The following is a 19,892-nucleotide window of genomic DNA, read 5'->3' as shown; positions in this document are numbered from 1 at the left end:
CCTTTCACAGGACTGAGACGCGAGAAGACAGGTATTAGCTCCTCGGTGTAAGTGATGCCTCTGTGCTTTTCCTACTAACAAAAGCACATCATACAAATGCTTCTGAGCACAACCAGAGCCCCAGGACTTTCTGCCTGGAAGACACCTGAGCATCAAGCATCACTTCCAAGCACAACCTGCTTGGAGAATGCAACCAGCACATGCCCATTCATGCACGTGCTTCCCCAAACGAAGTGGAAAAACGAGCTTTACAGCAGGGAAAGAGCCACAAAATCACAAGGTGAGGTGAAAGTCAGGGGAAGCACATGCCGGGACACAGGCAAGAGGGAAAGCCAGAGCCCATCGTGGGAGGTTTTACACTAAATCAGAGACCGCAGATGGGCAAGTCATAAAGCGCCTGGATGCTCCACGTGGCCAAGGCCAGGGTCACCGCCGCGCCGAGTACACGGCCCGAAGCAGAGGTGAGGGGTCAGGCAGCGCCAGGAGGCAACACCCGGGAGAGATAACGGCTGGTTTCTCATTAATGAGCAAACAGGATCTAGTTAACAAGCAGACCTCTGCCCTCCTCCGGAGACAGAGGTGAGCCCCGTGGGGAAGCTGGAGCCCGGCCTCCCCAGATGGGGACAGAAGCTCCCATCTTCAGCAGCTAATTTGATCCGCTGCATTTTTGCTGTTTGCCCATCTGCAGCCTGGGGACCCTCCTCAGCCAACACTGAGTTTCTTGCCGGCTTTAGCCGAGAGACTCTGGCAGACAAACCGAGTTGATTTAAAAGCACATCTCGCCTTGGGTCGGGGCTGCAGGCAGGAGCAAAGAGCAGCATTTTGCACCCGCAGGCGGGGAGCGTGCAGAAGAGGTGTGAGATCAAACAGGAGGTGAGGAAAGTCGGCACAGACACCTGCCCGGCAGCCCCAGTAGCACCCCCGGATCCCAGCTGGGACCGGCTGCGAGAACAAACCCAGCTCTCTGCAAGCAGCAGAAACCCCAGGAGCCCGGCAGCCTGCCCTGCCCACGAGGGAGCCCTCCCCTGGGGTCCGGGAGGGCAGAGCCCAGAGGAGTGGTGAGGGGCACCGCAGGAAAGAGGGGGTCCCTTGGGGATACCTGCAGCAGGGGGGTGCAGGAACGGACAGGTGGGGTCGATGGAGCAGGAGGATCCCTGTGGGGCAAGAGGGGTCTCCACAGGGCAAGGGGGATCCCCGGAGATTCTCCAAGGGGTGGGGTGGAGATCCTTAATGGGCAGGGGCATCCCCGTGGGGCACAGGGATTGCTGTGGGGCAGGGGGATCTCCAGAGATTCCCCATGGGGTAAGGCCATCCCTCTAGAGCAGGGGGGATCCTCCGTGGGTCAGGGGAATCACCCCGGAGCAGAGGGATCTCTACAGCACAGGAGGAGCCCAACAGGGGATCTCTTTGAGGCAGAGGGATTCCCCCATAGGGCAGGGGATCCTTCAGGGGTCTTTAAGGAGCAGAGGGATCTGTATGGGACAGGGGGACCCCCCTTAAGAAAAGCAGGACCCCCATGGGGCAGGGTGATCTCTATGGGGCAGGAGGAAACCCCCAGGGGAGCAGGATCCCTATGGGGCAGGGTGATCTCTATGGGACAGGGGGAACCCCCCAGGGAAGGATGATCCCTATGGGGCAGGGGGAACCCCCCAGGGAAGCAGGTCCTCCGCAGGGCAGGGGGAAACCCCCAGTGAAGCAGGATCCCTATGGGGCAGGATGATCCCTATGGGGCAGGGGGAACCCTCCAGGGAAGCAGGTCCTCCGCAGGGCAGGGGGAAACCCCCAGTGAAGCAGGATCCCTATGGGGCAGGATGATCCCTATGGGGCAGGGGGAACCCTCCAGGGAAGGATGATCCCTATGGGGCAGGGGGAACCCCATGGGGTAGGGGGAACCCCCCAGGGGACCAGGATCCCTATGGGGTAGGATGATCCCTATGGGGCAGGGTGATCCCTATGGGGCAGGGGGAACCCTCCAGGGAAGCAGGATCGCTATGGGGCAGGATGATCCCTATGGGGTAGGGGGAACCCCCCAGTGAAGCAGGATCCCTATGGGGCAGGAGGACCGCCGTGGGGCAGGAGGAACTCCCCCCCCTCCCCTCCCCTCCCCGGGGGCCGGGCGCACCTGTGGCCAGGTAGAGCCGCCGGACGCCGGTACGGGCCTCGAGGCGACCCAGCAGGTCGGCGAGCGGCCCGGGGCGCTCCAGGGCGCGCTGCAGGCGCTGCGGCACCGTGCCCATGGCTGCGGCCTGCCCTCGCCGCCGCCGCTCCGGCCTCGGCCCCGGCCCCGGCTCCGGCCCCGGCCCCGCCGCCCCCGGGCAACGTCGCGGGGCGGGGCGGGGGCGCTCGGCCGCCGTCGCCCTGGCAACGTCGCGGGGCGGGGCGGGGGCGCTCGGCCGCCGTCGCCCTGGCAACGCCGCGGGGCGGGGCGGGGGCGCTCGGCCGCCGTCGCCCTGGCAACGCCGCGGGGCGCGGGTGGGAGGGGGCAGGAGGAGGAGGCGGCCATGGCGGCGGCGGCGATGGCGGCGGTGGCGGCGGGGCTGCTGCTGTGCGCGGCCGGCCGCGGCCCCGCCGAGCGCCGCGTCTTCCTCAGCAGCTGGGCGGTGCGGGGGCCGGCGGGGCCGCGCGAGGCCGCGCGCCTGGCCCGCCGCCACCAGCTGCTCTGCCTCGGCCCGGTGAGCGGGCCTGGGGTGTGCGCCCCATAGGGGACCCGGCCCCGCGCCTGGGGTCTGCGCCCCACGGGGTACCCGGCTCCTCGCCGGGGGTCTGCACCCCATAGGGGACCCGGCCCTGGGGTGTGCGCCGGGGGTCTGCGCCCCACGGGCTACCCGGCCCCTCACCTGGGGTCTGCACCCCATAGGGGACCTGGCCCTGCTCCAGAAGTGGCCCCTCCCCTGGGGTCTGCACCCTATAGGGGACCCGGCACCCCAGCTGTGGTCTGCGCCCCATGGGAGACCCAGCCCTGGGGTCTGCGCCCCATAGGGGAACTGGCCCCTCCCCTGGGGTCTGCACCCCATAGGGGACCCAGCCCCTTACCTGAGGTCTGTGCCCCATGGGAGACCCAGCCCCACACCTGGGTTCTGCGCCCCATAGGGGACCCAGCCCCCCTCTGGACTTGGCCCCTTGCCTGGGGTCTGTGCCCCATAGGGGACCCGGCCCCGCTTTGGGGCCTGTCTCCCATTTGGTATCTGTCCCCCTGTATGGGGCCTGGCCGCCATAGGGGGCCCATCCCCACTCCAGGCCTGGCCCTTCGCCTGGGGTCTGTGCCCCATAGGGGACCCATCCCCCCTATGGGGTCTGTCCCCCCGCATTTGGGATCTGTCCCCCATCTGGGGTCTGTCCCCCTGCCTGGGACCTGGACCCCAACCTGGGGCTCATCCCTGCCTGGGGCTTGTCCCCCCATCTGGGACCTGCCCCCCACCTGGCTCCCTTCCACCATCTCAGGCCCAGGCCCTGTCTGCACCCCCAGGGCCATGGGGGATGCTCGGACCCCTGATCCGGCCCCTCTTTCCTCATGTCAAAGCTCCTATTTCAGCCTGGGGCGCAGGAGCCCCCTTCTCCCCTCCCCGCAGCGCCAGGCAGCCGGTCCTCAAAGCTGCCGCCGGCCCAGGGCGAGGAAGGGTTCGCGGGGCAGGGAGGAGGCCAGCGCGGAGCCGGCAACGGCATCCGCTCACCGGTGTATTTTTCGCTCCTGGTCTGTCTTCTCCCTGCCTCTCTCCCACATGCACCTGTACCAGGGAAGCTTTTAGCGGGATGCTATTTTTATTTTAAAGGAGAGCATGCTATTATTGCATCTAACAGTGTGAGCTGGCGGCTGGTGAACTCTCCAGCATGCTGAAGCAGATGCAAATTAAGGAGGAAATCAGCGCAACAGGGCAGCATGGACCTGGGTACTGATGGCCTTCAGTATCTGCGTTAAAGCTGCCCCCAGAAGCTGGGTGAGAGAGGAAATAGAAAGGTTGGCTTGAAGAGTGCCTCATCTCCAAACGGTGCTCCCTAGTTGTCCTGCCGTACACGACTCGTATATTAAACATCTCCTTTTGATCTCTACAACCCATGTCGAGCTGGCACGCACGCCCCTAGTCTAGCTGCTTGTCTAGAAATGACCTCCTTTGTGTCTGCAGGTGATAGAGGGAGCGCCTTATTACCATTTCAAACACCGAGGCACCGTGCAGAAATCCTTAAGCAGACACTGGGGCTGGAACATGCGCCTGAAGAAAGAGCCGAAGGTAAGGAGCAGGTGATTGCAGGGGACCGAGGTTACCGAGCATGCCGCGGTGAGCAGAGATAAGAGTTCAGACCTGGGCACACTGCAGTGGCATTAACACACCCAGGTTCATTTGCTGCACTCAGGGGCAGCTGTACTGTTGCTACCCGATGGTGTGTTATCTCTGTGGCACTGTAATGCATGGTCCAGGGACACGAGCGTTACACCAGCATCTGGCCACGCAGCCAGAGATTAGGAGCAGCAAAGGCTTCTTCCACTCCTGTTAAGGTAAAATAGCCATGTATGAAGGTGTGGGATATGCTAGTTGTGAATATTGCTGGCATGCAGAGGTTGAACGGAGGTGCTGTGTGATCGAAGCAAGCGTGGGGTGTGCCAGGTGGCCCCAGGAGGAGTCCCCAGCTCTGCCTGACACCAACAAGGGACCTGCTTGCTGCTCAGGTTCACTGGTTTGAGCAGCAAACTGTGAAGAAGCGTATGAAGAGAAGCGTCACGGTGGTGCCGACAGATCCCTGGTTCCATAAGCAGTGGTATATGGTGAGATTTTGCTGCTTTCGATTTCTGTCTCACCCTTCTAACCCCAATGTCCTGAAGCAAATCACCTCCCTTACACGTGAATAGGACTAATACTGACAGTGATGATACAGCAGAGTAGTCTCTGAAGGACATTCACAGCCTGCTGCCCAGAGCAGCCCTGGATGATCAAATTTAATCTGTTTTCCAGAACAATGATGTCAGTCCAGATCTGAATGTCCTCACTGCTTGGGGCAAAGGGTACACTGGTTTGGGAGTTGTGCTGTCCATCTTGGATGACGGGATTGAGAAGGATCATCCAGACCTGTCTCCTAACTACGTAACTATAATTACTGCCTCCAGGGCTAAGTAACAAAGGCTCCGGGAAGCTGCATACTGCTTCTTTACAGCATGTTTTCTCCAGGGGAGGGTGGGAGCTGATACCTTTATCCAGCTGGTGGGACTTTGCACTAGAAATTCAGCCTCTCCATGGCTGGATCAAAAGGCTTAGTATCTTCACAATGAATTCTCGCGTCAACGAAATGTTAGAACTGGAACACGTAATTTGTAAAGGCAACGCTCAAGCCCCAAAAATAGTCAGATGTGATTAGACCAAGCTGCAAAGCCAGAAAACCTTGTAAGCCCCCACGTGCTCAGAAAGCAAAGAAAAAAAAGGAGGTGAACCTTAATCAGTTGTTATTTATAAAAACATAGTTTCAGTGTTTCTTAGTTCTTCCTTTCTAACTCCGTTGCAGGGAGTTAGGTTAGACTCACCCGTAGCCTCTGGCACGTTGGGCAACGCTGTGCTGTGTTTTCTCTCCAAACATGAGCCTGGATAGCATGAACTAGTACCATGACATGCAAAGTTACACTGATTTAATGAAATCCTGTTTAAAACAATTTCAGGTTAATCTGATGCAGTTGCTGGGTGCAGATGGGCCTCACTTGCACAGTCTGGGTTGTGAGAGCAGCAAGCTTGCTGGGAGGCAGGGTGATTCAGAGAGCCAGACACGGGGCTAAATGCCAGGAAGTCTGTTTCAAGTTGTTGCAACAACAAACTTCTTAATGCAGTTTTCTCATGCTAGTGCCCCTTTCTGCAACAGGATCCCCTTGCAAGTTATGACTTCAACAGCAATGACCCTGATCCACAGCCCAGATACAACGCCTGGGATGAGAACCGGTGAGTTTTCTTGGCTGGTTGTCCAGACAAATCTGTTCCCTGTGCTGGCTATTTCATATCTCTCTGGCCTGAGACTATTCCAGGCCCTTTTATTCCTCACTGTGGATCGATCATAATTTAACTGTGCCCCTCAGGCATGGGACACGTTGTGCAGGAGAAGTGGCAGCTGTAGCCAACAACCGAATCTGTGGAGCAGGCATTGCATACAATGCAAAAGTTGGAGGTGAGCAATTACTCCTACTTGCTGGTACGATGTGGGAAGGGAGTCACGAACAAGCTCAGACGCCCTGGAGGAGTGTGTGGCTCCAGGCCCACAGCAAGGCTGTACCTCGTCAGGCTGACACTAATGTCATCTTGATCCGAATGCTGCAAAGGCAGCTTTGGCTTCTATAAGAGCAATGTGGCCGAATCAGTATTGCAAAGTCCTTGCTGGCAGGGATTTCTGCCACCCTTGTCCCCACTCTGCAGGCGCTCGGAGGGGAGCTGCAGGAGTCAGGGCTTTTTGAAAAATCAGGCCCTTGAACCAGAGCCTTGTAGCAGCACTTTGAAAGTGAATCCCTGGGTCTCGTTTTGCCTGCGTAAAAGCATCCAGAGCTTCCCACAGCGACAGGGCTGCTCTGGAGGAAGCTAGAGGCTTGTGAGACGCTAGAGGGTGCTGCTTAGTTGCAGCAAACTGAGCAGTGGTGCAAGGCTCGGCTGCTGCAAGCCTGGTCCACAGCGGTCCCCCGGCACAGTCCTGGGGTTGCCAGGGTCCCTGGAGCCATGGGGATTTAATTCCCCTTCTACAACAAAAGGTTTGGCTGAGCAGCACCAGCAACACGCAGGCTTAGGTTCCCCTGAGGAAGCGTGTGTGGCAAATAGGGTTAAAAGCTGGGATAACTTGCTGGGCTTAACTGCAAAGGGATTAACAAGGAGCATTGGGTACATGCTCACAGCAGCGGCTGCACAGACCTGCAGGAGCCTGATCTCCTTATGGCAGGATTACATGAAAGGTGCCCACGGCAACCAGGGAGCAAAGCCAGGGCCAGCGCGATCCCGCTCAGTCCCTGGGCTCCCATGGAGCACGAGATGCTCATGCCCACCTGGAACCTGCCACAGGGCATCTCTGGCTACCGTGGCCGCCTGACTGCTGTTGGGCCTCTTGAATGCTGTCACTGTCATCTTCCTGGCCCTGCAGGTGTGCGGATGCTGGACGGGCTCATCACTGACATTGTGGAGGCTCAATCCCTGAGCCTCCGTCCCCAGCACATCCACATCTACAGTGCCAGCTGGGGCCCTGAGGATGACGGAAAGACCGTAGATGGGCCGGGCGTGCTGGCCATGGAGGCCTTCTACAAAGGAGTCACAAATGTAAGCATGGCATTGGCCTTGGGGCCTCCCAGTTTGCTGGCTCTGAACCAGACCTGCTGTTAGCAGGAGCTGGGCTTGCACTGGGTCCTTGCACTGCAATGGGAAGAGATCCTCCAGGCTCTCCACAGCATATTGCTGTGACAGCATCAAGGGGAGGACTCCCTGCTCCCACTCCGTCTGCCAGGGGCGAGGAGGCCTCGGTTCAGTCTTCATCTGGGCCTCTGGCAATGGCGGGCTCCACTACGACAACTGCAACTGCGATGGATACACCAACAGCATCTACACCCTGTCAGTCGGCAGCACCTCTGCGAGTGGTCAGATACCCTGGTACAGTGAGGCCTGTTCCTCCACCCTCACCACCACCTACAGCAGTGGCACAAGGAGTGAGAAGCAGATTGTGAGTTCCCTCCTGGCTCTGTCTGGGGCAGCGACCCTCTAGCAGACACCAGTTCCCAGTACAGAGCGGGCACATCTGGACCCTTCTTACCTGGGCAGGGAGAAGGGGGCTTTAGTAAAGCACCTGCATTAGGCCTTGAAGGCAGGGAGGGACCAGGAAAACAGAACCCAAGGGAGTGTTTTTTGAAGGGATCCGTTCCAGCCAATCCTGCCCCCTGCTTCATCAGCAGGCAACTGCACCAGGAACCCCTTCTCCTCCCCCAGGTGACCACCGACTTGCACAACCGCTGCACGGACAAGCACTCGGGCACCTCTGCCTCTGCCCCGTTGGCTGCTGGAATGATTGCCCTCGCTCTGGAGGCCAAGTAGGTCCCGTCCCTTGGGCCCAGGGTGCGTGTGGTGCCTCACTGGAACCCTGTAGTGCCAAGGAAGGGGGGCTTTGCCCTGTTACCAGTGGGGTTTGGGGGTGTGGAGCTGAGGTCTCCCTGTGCTCTCATGGGGCGGCCTCTTCTCCTGTGGGAGAGGGGCCAGAAACAGGAAGAGAATTGCCCTCTGGAGGTGTCCGTTTCCCTCATTTTGGGGAGCAAGAAAGTTGTCAGAGGGGGACTAGCTGGGACCCAGACATCTAACTTTCCAATAACCAAAGTTAGAAGAGCCATATCTCAGCCTCAAAAGCTAACCCAAAATAGAGCCCTCTCTCCCAAAGTCGTCCTTGCTTCCAGCCCAGCACTAACCTGGCGTGACTTGCAGCATCTCGTGGTCAGGGCCTCCAAGCCCGCCCACCTGCAGGCAGAAGACTGGGCTGTGAACGGGGTCGGACGCAAGGGTGAGTGGATGGCTTGGCCGTTGCCGGTCCTGCACGCTTCTCCATTTCTGGGAGGACATATTGCCCTTTAAACTCTTTGCCAGCGTATCTGGGGCAGGAGCCCTCTGGTACTCTCGTGTCACAGGTCTGCATAGGGGCTCACGTGCCTTCTCTTGGGTGGCATCTACCTTTCAGTGAGCCACCACTACGGCTACGGGCTCCTGGATGCGGGTCTGCTGGTGGAGTTGGCCAAGAAGTGGACAGGAACTCAGCCTCAGCGGAAGTGTTCAGTCAAGGCACTTCACACCCCCCAGTAAGGAAAGACCCCCCCCCCCGGGGGGGTCATACTTCATGTGGGATGAGCCGGGGGCTTTCCTTTAGCAAAATCACACTGCGCCTAGTGCAGGACCTGGGCCTTGCTTCCCAGGAAAGTGTTGCATGGCTTCTGCTGTAACCACAGGGCTGTGGTTAGAGTTTGTGGAGAGCAACAACGCCCGTGGAGGGTGGGGGGAGAAGCTCTTACCTCTGCCCTGTACCTCGTAGGAACATAGGTCCCAAGCTCACCGTCTCTGTGAACGGCTCCTGCTCAGGGAGGACTGAGGGCATCCGCTCACTGGAGCACGTCCAGGTCCAGCTCTCTCTGAGCTACAGCAGGAGGGGGGACCTGGTGATCACTCTGACCAGCCCAATGGGGACCACATCCACGCTGGTGGCTGTGCGGTAAGTGGGGGGGGGGGTCTGTGAGTGGTCAACAAGCTCATGGGGAAGCATACTGTGACAGAAACTGTGGTGCAGAGATTTACCTGCTGCCCTAGGGTGGGAGGAGGGTCTCCTCTGACAGTCTCTCCTAGTGCCAGAAGACCCAATCCCACAGGGAAATGGCTCCTTCTGGCTCCCATGGGGGAATTGGGCTCACCCCGCCCAAGGCTCAGACTCCCCTGTAGTCTGTGCTATGTCTTGGCAGTGCCCCATTATACTAAGAACTGGGAGAGTCTAGGGCCTCCTCAGACTGCATCCCTCCCCTCCAGCCTTGCACTCGTGGCTCTCTTCTCCTCTAGCCCCTATGACACCAGCAGGGAGGGCTACAAGGACTGGACCTTCATGTCCACACACTTCTGGGATGAGGACCCCCATGGCACCTGGATACTGCTGCTAGAGAACAAGGGGGATGCCTATAACACAGGTGAGCACCCAGGGCAGGGAACCCCATTCAGCAGGGTCACCCAGTGCCCAGTCATTCTTTCTTCTTCCTTCCCCCTCTCTCCATTAGAAACTTATTGGTCTTGTCCTTTTCCTGCTCCCCGCTGGGCACAGGGTTCACCAGATCCCTCTTTTTCTGTAGAGTTTTGGAATGGGCAGGGTCATATTTGCTTGCGTTTTGAAGGTCTCCCTGGACAGCACATGGCCAGGAAGGGGGCATTGCTTGCTCTGTTCCACATGGCTCCAGAGCTCCTGGCACCAGACCAGAAGCCCTATCTCCTGCCTCGCAGGCGTCCTGACTAACTTCATCCTGCACCTCCACGGCACAGATGAGGACATGGTGAGCCGGCGCTTGGCAGCCTCTGCTGTGAGCGAGTGTGTTAAGTGGGACGCGCAGGGAGCATGCGAGGGTGAGTACTCCATTTTCCAGGCACTGACTCTCCTGGGCTGGCTGATGCAGGCAGAGCCACTGTGCCCCCCAGGAGGCTTTCCCTGCTGTGCACAGGGAACCGAGTCTTTGGGCAGGAGAGGATGCTGCTGTCACAGGCACCTGGGGCTGACAGCAGGCTCCCAGCCACCTCTCAGCCCCAGCTCACACCACCCGTCCCTCCACAGAGTGTGGCGAGTCATTCTACGCCTACCAGCACTTGTGCCTGTCCTACTGCCCCCCACGCTACTACAGCCGCGCCCGGAGATCCACCTCCCCAAATGCAGCCGGCGTCTGTGCTGACTGCCACCCCTCCTGCTACACGTGCCAGGGTGCTTCGGCCAACAACTGCACGGCCTGTCCCCCCGCCTGCACCTTCGATGAGCTCTCTCACTCCTGCTCGCCTCTGCGTGGCTTGCCCAGCCAGGACACGCTGCAACAGGAGCATCGCCCCAGCTTCATCCTGCTGAGCCTGATCTGTGGGAGCCCAATCCTCTTAGGCATCGTCTACATCACGTACCGCGTGGCCTTCTGCGCTGGCTGCCTCCACAGGTAGCAGATGGTGCCTGCTGGCTTTGGACTGGAAGGCCAGAGTTACAGCAGCCCCAGCTGATGGGCATGCACACTCCAGAAACCTGCACAGACGCAGGCAGCTGGATCCCCAGCCTGGGACAGAGCTGGCTTCACTGGGCCTCTGAAATAAACTAGTTGTTGCCATTCTGGGCTGCCCTCTCTTGCTGAAAAGAGAAGGGTCACTTCCTTCGCCTGCAGCGCCTGTGCTGATCCCCCCCCCCATTTCCGGCTCCCTGCGTCAGCAGGGGCACAGGGATGGTGGCTTACCTCCCTGCCTGGCTTGTCCCCTGCCTCACCCCGGAGGCGTAAGGGTGCTGGGAAGGCCAGGCCAGGCGCTGGCAGAGCCTGCACGCTGCTGCAAGCAAGCTATTTCCAGAAGGGCTCAGCTGCACGTCTGAGAACGGAGCAGGAGCCCTGTGCCCTTTCTCAGGCACAGAGGGACAGGGGTAGGAGGAGATGTGACTTCCCTCCAAACAGCTGCACCCAAGTAAACACATCCAACTCCTTGAGTATTAGCTCAGCCATGAGCTCACGCAGCTTTTGGCAGGGGAGAGGGAACAGGACTTTGAGCTGCTGCTCAGGAAGCCCAGTGTGGTCCCAGCCTCCCGATTAACAGCAGGCTTTAGTGCCTACGAGACAGGGGCTCTTACACCCCGCAGCCGCTCTGCTCTCACCCCAGCTGCAGCAACACAGCGGGAGCTGGCGTGGGCGAGCAGAGGCAAACACCCTCAGCCCTTGCTCTCGGATGAAGGCTGGCAGAGGCACAGCTGCAGCTGTGCCCCGGCATGCTGCACAGCGCCAGGCAGGGCTGGGGCAGGCACGGGGAGAGCTGCCAGCTGGGGCCCTCCCGGGGGCACCGCTGCCGCCGCGAGGAGGCTTGGCCTCCATCTCCAAACTGCAGCACTGAGCCTGCTCGGGGTAGCACCAGCCCAAGGCACAGCGCAGCCGAAGGAGGAACGTGGCTTCCCAGGGTGGGAGTGATTTGTCCCACCGCTGAACTGTGCCATCCCCAAGCTCAACATGTTTGCACAGCTGAGACATGCTCAAAAATTAAAGGAGAGAGCAAGACCTTTGTCCAAGCATATAATCACCCAAACTACCCCCTTGGCTGGACATTACAGAGCACAGACAGTGCAAGAAGGGCCAGGACAGAGCCAGCAGCTGCCAGTCGAGCACGGCAACCCCTATCCAAAGGGTTTTCCAGGGAAGGCAGCTGAGAGCAAGAAGCTGTCCCCAGTCCCATCAGCAGCCCAGCTCATCCCCCTAGAGGGAAATGCTGAGATTCGTGCCACAGCCACAGAGACCAGATCTTTGACTAGAACCAGATTAAAAGGCAGCAAATGCCTATTCCACCCAGGGACGGGGAATTTGGGAGAGCTGGATGTGCTGGAGTAAGGTTTCCCCCACAGCAGCACGAGCCCCGCTGACCCCTCCGAGCCAGGCTGGGAGCCAGGCGCTCCCCGCTTGCCGGCCAGGAGGGGTTTTCTCTGGGAAACGCTCGCTGCCCTCCCACGCGGGCTGGCCTAGTCCTCGGCTAGCAGCTTGCAGAGCGGGAACCGCCGCCGGATCTCGGCACGCACGTCGCCCTGCGCGGGGAGAGAGCGAGGGATGGAGGTGGCCGCTGCCCTGGCGCAGGGCTGCGGTGGGAGCGGTCCGAGCTCAGCTCCGCACAGGGGGAGCTCGTTCCCACCCCCAGCTGCAGGGTCCTCACCGCCTGGCAGAGCTGTCCCAGCAGCGGGATGAGGCGCAGCAGCTCCTCGTCCTGGGGGTCCCCCCCCCACCTCGGCACCGGGATCCAGTTGGCAGCCTGGGGAGAGAGAGCGAGCGCTGGCCACGGAGGAGCCATTGCGGCCACGATGCTCCCAGGGCCAGTGCAGTGGGGTCAGGCCTCCCCCAAAACACTCCCCAGGGTCACTCCGGGCTCCCCCGACACTAAGGCCAGCGATGCCAGTACCTGGGAGGGAAAGCCCTGGATGGTGTGGTCAAGAGCCACCGTCTTGGCCAGGTCCCGGCTCAGGAGGGACAGGTCCTTCCAGTAGCAGCCCCCCGCACAGAGGCAGTCCCTCTGGGAGAGGCAGTGCCTGGGAGGGGAGATAGAGGCCGTGGGGACCAGTCCCCGCCACGAGGCAGGTTCTCGGGGAGGGGGTCTGCAAGGCCATCACCTGATCACCTTCCTCTTGGGGTCCAGCACATCCAGGACCTTCTCCGCGTAGTCCTGCTTCGCGGTCGTGAAGACGAAGATCTGGGGGGAGAGCAGACGAAGTGTCCTCTCCGCTGGTGGGAAAGTGGGACCCAGCCCCGCAGCATCACTTCAGGCCGGAGCTGGGACCGACCCCAGCACCCAGAGGCCACGGTTTGCAGGATGGAGGATTTACTGCCCTGACTGGGGGCTCCCACACCACCGGTCCCTGCACAGGCTCCCCTGAGCCCTCCCCACCCCAACACAGCAATACCCTCCCTGGCTCTATGCAGAGCCCGGGGGAAATCAGGGTTTGGGGGCTCTGGGTACCTCATAGGTCTTGGAAAGGCTCTCCAGGAACTGCTGCACATGGGGACGCAGCTTCAGGTGAACCTGGAAGGGAGCAGCATCTTCAGGAAGCCCCAGATGGGCCACCGGCACCCCAGGTCCCAACACCTGGGTCCTCCTTCCCCTCCAGCTGGATGGGAGGACACAGGCAGAGACCACAGGGCTCCTCATTGCCAGCCAGCAGCCCCAAAAATGCAGCACCAGCTCTCCATGCCCACCCCATCGTCCCCACACCCCGCTATCCCGACCCCAGAAGCAAACCCCCATGGATGACCCACCTCATAGGCATCTCCCTGGAAGGCCGTGGTGAAGGTGGCCGCAGCGTCCCGCAGCCAGCCGGCCAGCATGGAGGAGCAGACCAGGGTCCCCTCCTGCAGGGGAGACAGCAGAGTCAGAGCTGGCCCCGGGGGCCCCAGCATCCCCCGTGTCCCCCCCCAGCTCACCAGCTCCAGGACAAGCGTGGGCTCCGGCGTGCTGCGGGTCTTCATGGGGCCCTGCCGGCCAAGTGCAGGGGACAGGGCGGCAGGGGCCAGCCTGGCAGGGGAGGCAGAGGATCAGTGGTGCAGGGGGCTGGGGGGGCCACAGCCACCCGCCCCTCCCCACATACTCACAGGCTGGGGACAGCGGTGTCCTGCTGCTCATCTGCAGGGAGCCCTGAGAAGTAGATCCGCCAGCAGCAAGGCTGCAATGGGGGGCTTGCAGGGTCCACGGGGACATGGGCACCCCTTCCCCGAGCAGGGGCAGCCACCCATCCGGGGGTGGACACGCACTCAGCCCTTTTCCTCGAGCACCGAGGGGTGGACGCCGGCCTGCAGCGCTCCGGATTGAGATGCAGCATGGCCAGGCTGCCCTTCCTGGGGGTGGCAGGCTCTGCAGAGAGGAGGGTGATGCAATCCCCAGGGGTCCCAGCCCCACAATGGTCAATGTCCCCCACGACCCTCCTCACCTCGGCACCCCTCTCTCTGCCGGCTCTTCACCCGCTGGCGGGCTCCAGCCTTGGTGGTCGAGAGCCCCAGGGCCCCCATGTCCCTATGATGCCGTTTGGCCCGCAGGGTGACCTGCCCCAAGCTCGCCATGGCTGGGGCAGCAAGACCAGCAGACCCCAAGCACGAGATGCCCAAGGGAACTAGCACCAAGCCCCAGCCCCCAGGCTGTCCTGCGTTGCTCACCCCCCAAGGACAGCTCAAGGCAGGGCAACCAGGCCAGGGCAACCAGGCCAGGGCAACCAGGCCAGGGCAACCCCCACCAAAGCCCCAGATCAGCCATCCTGGAGGCGAAGGGGAGCTTTTATAGGGCAAAAGCACCTCTCCGGCCCCAATCAGCTCCTCCGCCCTCACTCCCGGCACACCTGGCTTTGCCCAGCCTTTACTGGGACCAGCTGGGAGTTGGATGGACCTCCGGAGAGCATCTCATCCAACCCTCCTGCTCAAGCAGGGTCACCTGGAGCACGTCGCCCAGGACTGTGTCCAGGCGGCTTGGGAACATCTCCAAGGATGGAGATATTCGGCAGGAGCCCCAGCTCTCCTCCTCCCTCCGGGGCTCATCTCTGACTCGTGGTGATTAATTACCCATTAGGCTCAGACCCAGCAGGGCTGGCAGCCGCGATTTGGGGCATCCGGGGCCCCCGTGCAGCCACCCCGGCCCCAGCAGGCTGCCCTCGGGGGCTCGGGATGCCGACAGCCCCTCCGGTTCCCGATGCCGTCCCCCGCCTGGCGTTTCCAAAGGATGCTGGGCTCCTTCGCGGGTGCCAGCTCCCGGCCGTCCTGCTGCATGTGGGGTCATGCAACGGGGCAGCGGTCCCACCACAGCGGCCTGGGGCACGTCCCGTCCCTGCACGGGCCCCGCTGCGCCGTGCCAGCCCCTGGGTTGGGTTACGGGCGAGGGGGCTCCGGCACGGGGAAGGACCCGCTCGCCTCCCCCGGAAGAGAGATAAGCGGCAGGTCCCGACCTCGGGAGGCTGAGCCTGGCCGGCTTCCACGCAGCGGCCGGTGCTGCGAGCTGCAGCCCCGCGCCACGGCTGGGTGCTCAGCACAGGGACACGCCGGGGAGGGATGAGGGACACCCAGGGCCGGTGCCAACGGGGAAGGGACACGAGACAAAGTAGGTGATATAAGTTTATTTTCTGCAAAAAAATAAATTACCGCCCCCCCACCCCTGCCAGATCCGGCCCGAGGGCGGCGAGATGCCCAGCGCGGGGCGGAGGGTGGCGCGGGGCCGCTCAGGGCGGCCGGGCGCAGCGGCGGGCCGCCTCCCGCACCAGCCGGTCCTCGCGGGGCGACCAGGGCCGGGCGTAGCTGTCGTCCTGCAGCAGGATGCGGTTGAGCGTGTGCTCGTGGTTGACGTGCCGGCGGGCCATGAGCAGGTACTCGCGGCCCGGCAGGAGCCGGGGGCAGCCGCACGTGTTGGACACCCAGACGTACTCGCGGGACACCAGCGGGAAACGGTGCCGGTACGGCGTTTTCACCTGCACCTCGTAGCGCGTCTCCTGCCCCACCAGGTGCATGGCCAGGATCCGGGCCTGGAAGACTGCGGGGCGAGCGCCGGGACGGCCTGAGCCGGGGGGCCGCCCCCAGGGGTGCCGGGCCCCGGCCCCGTGCTCCTCCCGCGGCGCTTACCGAAGTCGCTCCGGCAGAAGTGGCGGATGCGCTGGGACCGTCCCTTGGGCGTCCGGCACCTCCCGCATCGCTCTGCGGTGGCAAAGCTGCGGCAGGTTAGCGGGGAGGGCGGCGGGGACACGGCACCCCCAGAACATCCCCAAAGTCCCCTTCCTTGCTGCGGCGGGGGGCGACGCGGGGGTCCCGCACCCCGCGAGGGCGGTGGGGGCACACCAGGCTGCAGGGGTCCTGCAGAGGGTCCGCGGGGGCAGCTCCCACCTCATTTCTACCCGCCCCGGCCATCAGCCCACAAGCCCCTCTCCCCAAGGAGGGCGCAGGGTCTGGGTCCCCCCCCGGGCGCCTCGCGGGGGAGCAGCACCTGCGATGGTCCCGCTCCGGCCGGCGGGGTTTCTCCGTGGTGTCTCCGCGGCGGAGCCCCAGGGCAGCGCAGGGGCCGGGGTGGCCAGGGGCTCGGCGGGCAGGGGGCTGCCGGCCCCCCGGGGCTGGGGCTGGCGCAGGGGGCTGGTGTCGCCGTGCTCCCGGGGCAGCCAGAACTCGTACTCGATGCCGGGGTTGGGCTCCTGCAGCAGCACCTGGGTGGGCAGGGGCAGAGTTAAGGGGATGGAGCGGGGTCCGCAGGGGATGGCGGCCCCCCGGCGCTCACCATCACGTAGAGATCCTCGGCCGTGGGCCCCGCTGCCTCCAGGCTCTCGGCGCCGTCGGCGGCGCGGGCGTAGAGCACCCGGGTGCCGGCCGCCTCGTACGCCCCGGGCCAGGCGATGGACCAGTCCCCGTTGACCACGTAGCGCTGGTCGCTGGTCATCAGAGCTGCGGGGAGGGAGCGTGTCGGGGGACCCCTGTGCCGGGCTGGGCTGAGCTGCGGGGGGGGGGTTGGCAGCCAGGACGCCTGGGCCCCCGCTGGAGGCCTCCCCCCCGCTGCAGCAGGAAGGGCAGCGCTGGCTGGGAAAGCAGCGTTTGTGGCCCGGGAGAAATCTGCTTTCTTGTAAGACTTGGCTTCGCTCCCAAGCCAGAGCCAAACCCTGATGTGCAAAACTCCCCGCGTCCCCGGGCGCAGCAGGAGGACGGGGCCGGGGCCGCGCGGGGAGGGCGGCCGGGGCTGTGGGCTCTCGGGCTCCTGGTCCCGGGGCGGCCGGCCTGGCCCCTCCGCAGGGGCCGCGCTCCAGCTCAGCCCTTGCCGAAACCCACGTCCGCGGCCTCTGGAAACGTGCCCCGAGCTCCGCCGAGTTCATCGACCTCGCGACGCTCCAAACAAAGCGTCCGAGCGAGGAACCGCCGCGGCCCCGCTTGGCACGGCAACGGCACGGCCGGGGCCACCGCCGGCGCAGGGCATCTCCTACCTAGGTAGTTGCGGCTCTTGTCCGTCACCTTGATGTTGGTGGCCCCAGCCGGGATCTTGGTCACGTTCCTGTAGCCAAAATAACCTGGCAGACGGGGCCGAGTCAGGGCCGAGCGTGGGCACAGCTGAGGGCACGGCCCCGAGGGGACAGCGCGGCCCGGGGACGGGGGAGCCGGGGCTGCCCAGGCGCGGGCGAGCGAGGGGGTGGCAAAATGACCTCCTTGGTGCCCGCTGACCCCCCGTGTTGGGGACAGGAAGGGAGCGGGGACGATGCCGCGGGGTGGCAGCAGGGAGATGGGGTGATGGGGAGCCACAGCAGGGCTGGGGGGGGGTTTGGGGACAGGGCCACACAGCGAGGGGACAGGGGAGCCAAGAGCCAAAGCATTCACCCATGGAGGGGGCCGGGGCAGTGGTTCATTCACCGGAGGAGGGGTGCGCGCCCTGGAAGACCCGGTGCACGAAGAGGCACGCGTCGTGGCCGCCGTCGCACTGGCCGCAGGCGTTGGGCCGGGCGCCCGAGCCCAGGATCCCGTCGCAGCCGGCGCTCTGGCGGGGACCGGAGAGGCCGGCGTCAGGGCAGGGAGGCGGCGAGGGGGCCGGCGAGGGGGTCGGGGGCCCCGCGCGGACCCACCAGGCAGCGCCCGCCGACGCAGAGGTCCGGGGAGCCGGGGCTGCAGCGGGTGCCGTCCAGCACCCGTCCGAAGGTGTAGTAGAAGTTGTGCCCCACGGCCAGGCAATTGAGGTCGCAGGCGTTGGGCGCTGCCGGAGCCGGGCGGGAAGAAGACGACGCCGGTCAGGGGCGGCCGCCGGGACGAGGCGCCCCGGGGAGCCCGGCCGTGCCCGCAGCCCGGGCACTCACCTCCGTGGAAAGGCACCCAGCGGTACCTGGCCGGGGTGCCCAGCACGGGTTTGGCGTCGTAGAGGGAGCACTGCATGGCGCGGAAGGGCACCGAGCCGCTGGGGCAGCCCTGCGGGACGGCGGAGGCTGGGGGCGGCCGGCCGCGGGGACCCCGCCGGCGGCACGGGGCCGGGGTGGCGATGCCCACGCCGCGGCCCCCGCACGCTCACCTGCAGCTGGCACACGCGGTACTGCCGCGGCTCCCCCTCGCACCGCTCCTCGCCGGCGGCCCTGCGGCGACAGCGTCAGCGCGGCCGGGCCCCCCGGCTTCCCGGGCTCGCGCTCCCCTCGGGAGAGCGGCCAGGCCGGGAGCGGGCGCGCAGTGCCCGCCAGCCGTGGCGGTGTGGCTTCACTGCTGTCTACTACGAGGTTGCGTCGCGCCGCTCCGCGCCCCACGGCTACGGCTGAGCAAAGGCCCAAACCGCCAGCGAGGGCTGCAGCCGCCCGACCGGGGCGGCTCTGCCAGGGGCGCAGGGGGGGGGACGCGGCGCGAAGGAGCCGGACTCCACGCCCGGAGCCGGACGAAGCGGCGTCCGCGCCGCCGCTCGCCGGGACCCCACTCACCGCGGGCAGCGCCGGGTGCGGAGGGCGACGCCGTCCCCGCAGGTGCTCGAGCAGGCGCTCCAGGGTCCCCAAGGTCCCCAGGCGCCGCCGGCCGGCCTCCCCGAGGTTGGCCCCTACTTGGAGGGAGGCGACGGTCAGGCGCGGGGGCGGCGGGCGGCCCCGGGGGGCCGAGCGGCCCGCGGCGCCCCGGCTGCGCTCACCTGCGCCCGGCCGATGCCCAGGCTCAGCCAGGCCAGCAGCAGGGCTCGCCACGGCGTCGGGCGCCTGCGGGAGCGCGGAGGGCTGAGCCGCCCGGGCGAGGGAGGGAGCCGGGCCGGGGGCCGCAGCCGGGCCGGGATGCTGCGGCCCCCCCGGCCCAGCTCCCCCCCCCCCGACGGCCAAAGCCCCGGGGCCGCCGAGCCCCGAGGGCGCCGCGCCAGGCGGCCGCCCCGGCTGGGAAAGCCCCGGCCCAGCCGGTTTGCTGGCGCCGAGCGGCTCCCGCGGGGGCGGCGCAGCCGGACGCCTGGGTCCCGCGGGGCCCGGGATGGGGATTTTTGGGGGGGGGGGGGGGATGATGCTGGTTTATGGGCGCAAATCGCCCGCTGCGGGAGGAGCCGGCGCCCCGGCCCTGCCCGCTGCCTCGGGGCGCGGCGTGCCTCAGTTTCCCCGTGTGCCCAAGAGGGGGCTTCCGCGGGGGGGGGGGGAGGCGGCCTTCAGGGCCAAGGTTGGGGGGGGGGGCTTACCCGGCGCGGTGGGCTCCGCCGAGGCGCCCGCGGGCCGCCTGCCCGGCCATGCCGACCCCCTCGCCGTCCGGGGGGCCCGGCCCGGCGCGCTCAGAGCGGCCCGGGGGGGCGGGCAGCGGCGGGGGGTCCCGGGCGGCCGGGCATCGCGGTGCGCAGCTCCCCGGGCGGCCGGGGCTCCCCTCTCCGCTCGCCTCCCGTCCCTCCCCGCCGCGTTATTCATACCCAGCCCCAAAGGTGCGCCCAGCCCTCCCCGCGCTCCCGCTTAACCCTTCGGGGCCCGCGGCCGCCGCTGCCGCCGCGCCCGGCGGGGGGCTCCAGGGGACGAGCCGCCCCCCGGCCCCGTCCCCGCGGAGACCCCCCCCCGGGGCGGCGGGGGCCGGCCCGGGGCCGCCCGAGGCGGGGGGTATCGTCAGCAGCCGCCGCGCCGGGGAGGGGACCCAGGCGTCCGGCGCACATTGCTCGCCAGCGATTTGCCCCGCGGCTCGGCAGCTCTCGGTGCAAACGGCTGCGGCCCGGGGGCAGCTGGATCGCGGGGCCGCGCCTCCCCCCCCCCCCGGCCCCGCC

At 64.9% G+C, this 19,892-nt stretch overlaps 2 protein-coding genes across 2 annotated transcripts; one reads left to right on the top strand and one right to left on the bottom strand.

Moving 5' to 3' along the window:
• Positions 1-765: 765 nt before the first annotated feature.
• PCSK4 (proprotein convertase subtilisin/kexin type 4) lies at positions 766-10,801 on the top strand (the record flags this gene model as incomplete). Its single annotated transcript, XM_068919780.1, has 15 exons — positions 766-873; positions 4,122-4,226; positions 4,664-4,759; positions 4,947-5,075; positions 5,839-5,915; positions 6,050-6,138; positions 7,093-7,265; positions 7,450-7,662; positions 7,926-8,026; positions 8,384-8,487; positions 8,662-8,779; positions 9,010-9,186; positions 9,525-9,649; positions 9,957-10,076; positions 10,282-10,801. Coding segments are annotated over 15 exons (2,103 nt in total), but the record flags the coding sequence as incomplete, so codon positions are not given.
• A 4,502-nt stretch (positions 10,802-15,303) lies between these two features.
• ADAMTSL5 (ADAMTS like 5) lies at positions 15,304-19,378 on the bottom strand. The gene is made up of 12 exons (XM_068919743.1): positions 19,329-19,378; positions 18,807-18,870; positions 18,607-18,719; positions 18,213-18,273; positions 18,004-18,112; positions 17,776-17,903; positions 17,567-17,690; positions 17,146-17,229; positions 16,452-16,615; positions 16,167-16,380; positions 15,809-15,880; positions 15,304-15,719 (listed from the first exon to the last, which is right to left on the bottom strand). Exons 1-12 carry the CDS (start codon positions 19,376-19,378, stop codon positions 15,412-15,414), a joined length of 1,491 nt encoding a protein of 496 aa, XP_068775844.1. The 3' UTR covers positions 15,304-15,411.
• Positions 19,379-19,892: the final 514 nt, after the last annotated feature.

Source organism: Struthio camelus, chromosome 26 (genome assembly GCF_040807025.1).
Source record: "Struthio camelus isolate bStrCam1 chromosome 26, bStrCam1.hap1, whole genome shotgun sequence".
Taxonomy (NCBI): domain Eukaryota; kingdom Metazoa; phylum Chordata; class Aves; order Struthioniformes; family Struthionidae; genus Struthio; species Struthio camelus.
The sequence above is the reverse complement of the archived record's forward strand: the minus strand, read 5'-3'. Positions and strand labels throughout refer to the sequence as shown.

Bases quoted from the DNA above. Each gene is read 5' to 3' on its own strand.
- ADAMTSL5 (XM_068919743.1), bottom strand. From the start codon at position 19,378: ATGGCCGGGCAGGCGGCCCGCGGGCGCCTCGGCGGAGCCCACCGCGCC. The intron at 16,381-16,451 runs GTGAGCGCCGGG...CTGCCCACCCAG, and splicing joins CCGAGGATCTCTACGTGATG to GTGCTGCTGCAGGAGCCCAA. The intron at 15,881-16,166 runs GTGCTGCTCCCC...TTGCCACCGCAG, and splicing joins CCGGAGCGGGACCATCGCAG to AGCGATGCGGGAGGTGCCGG.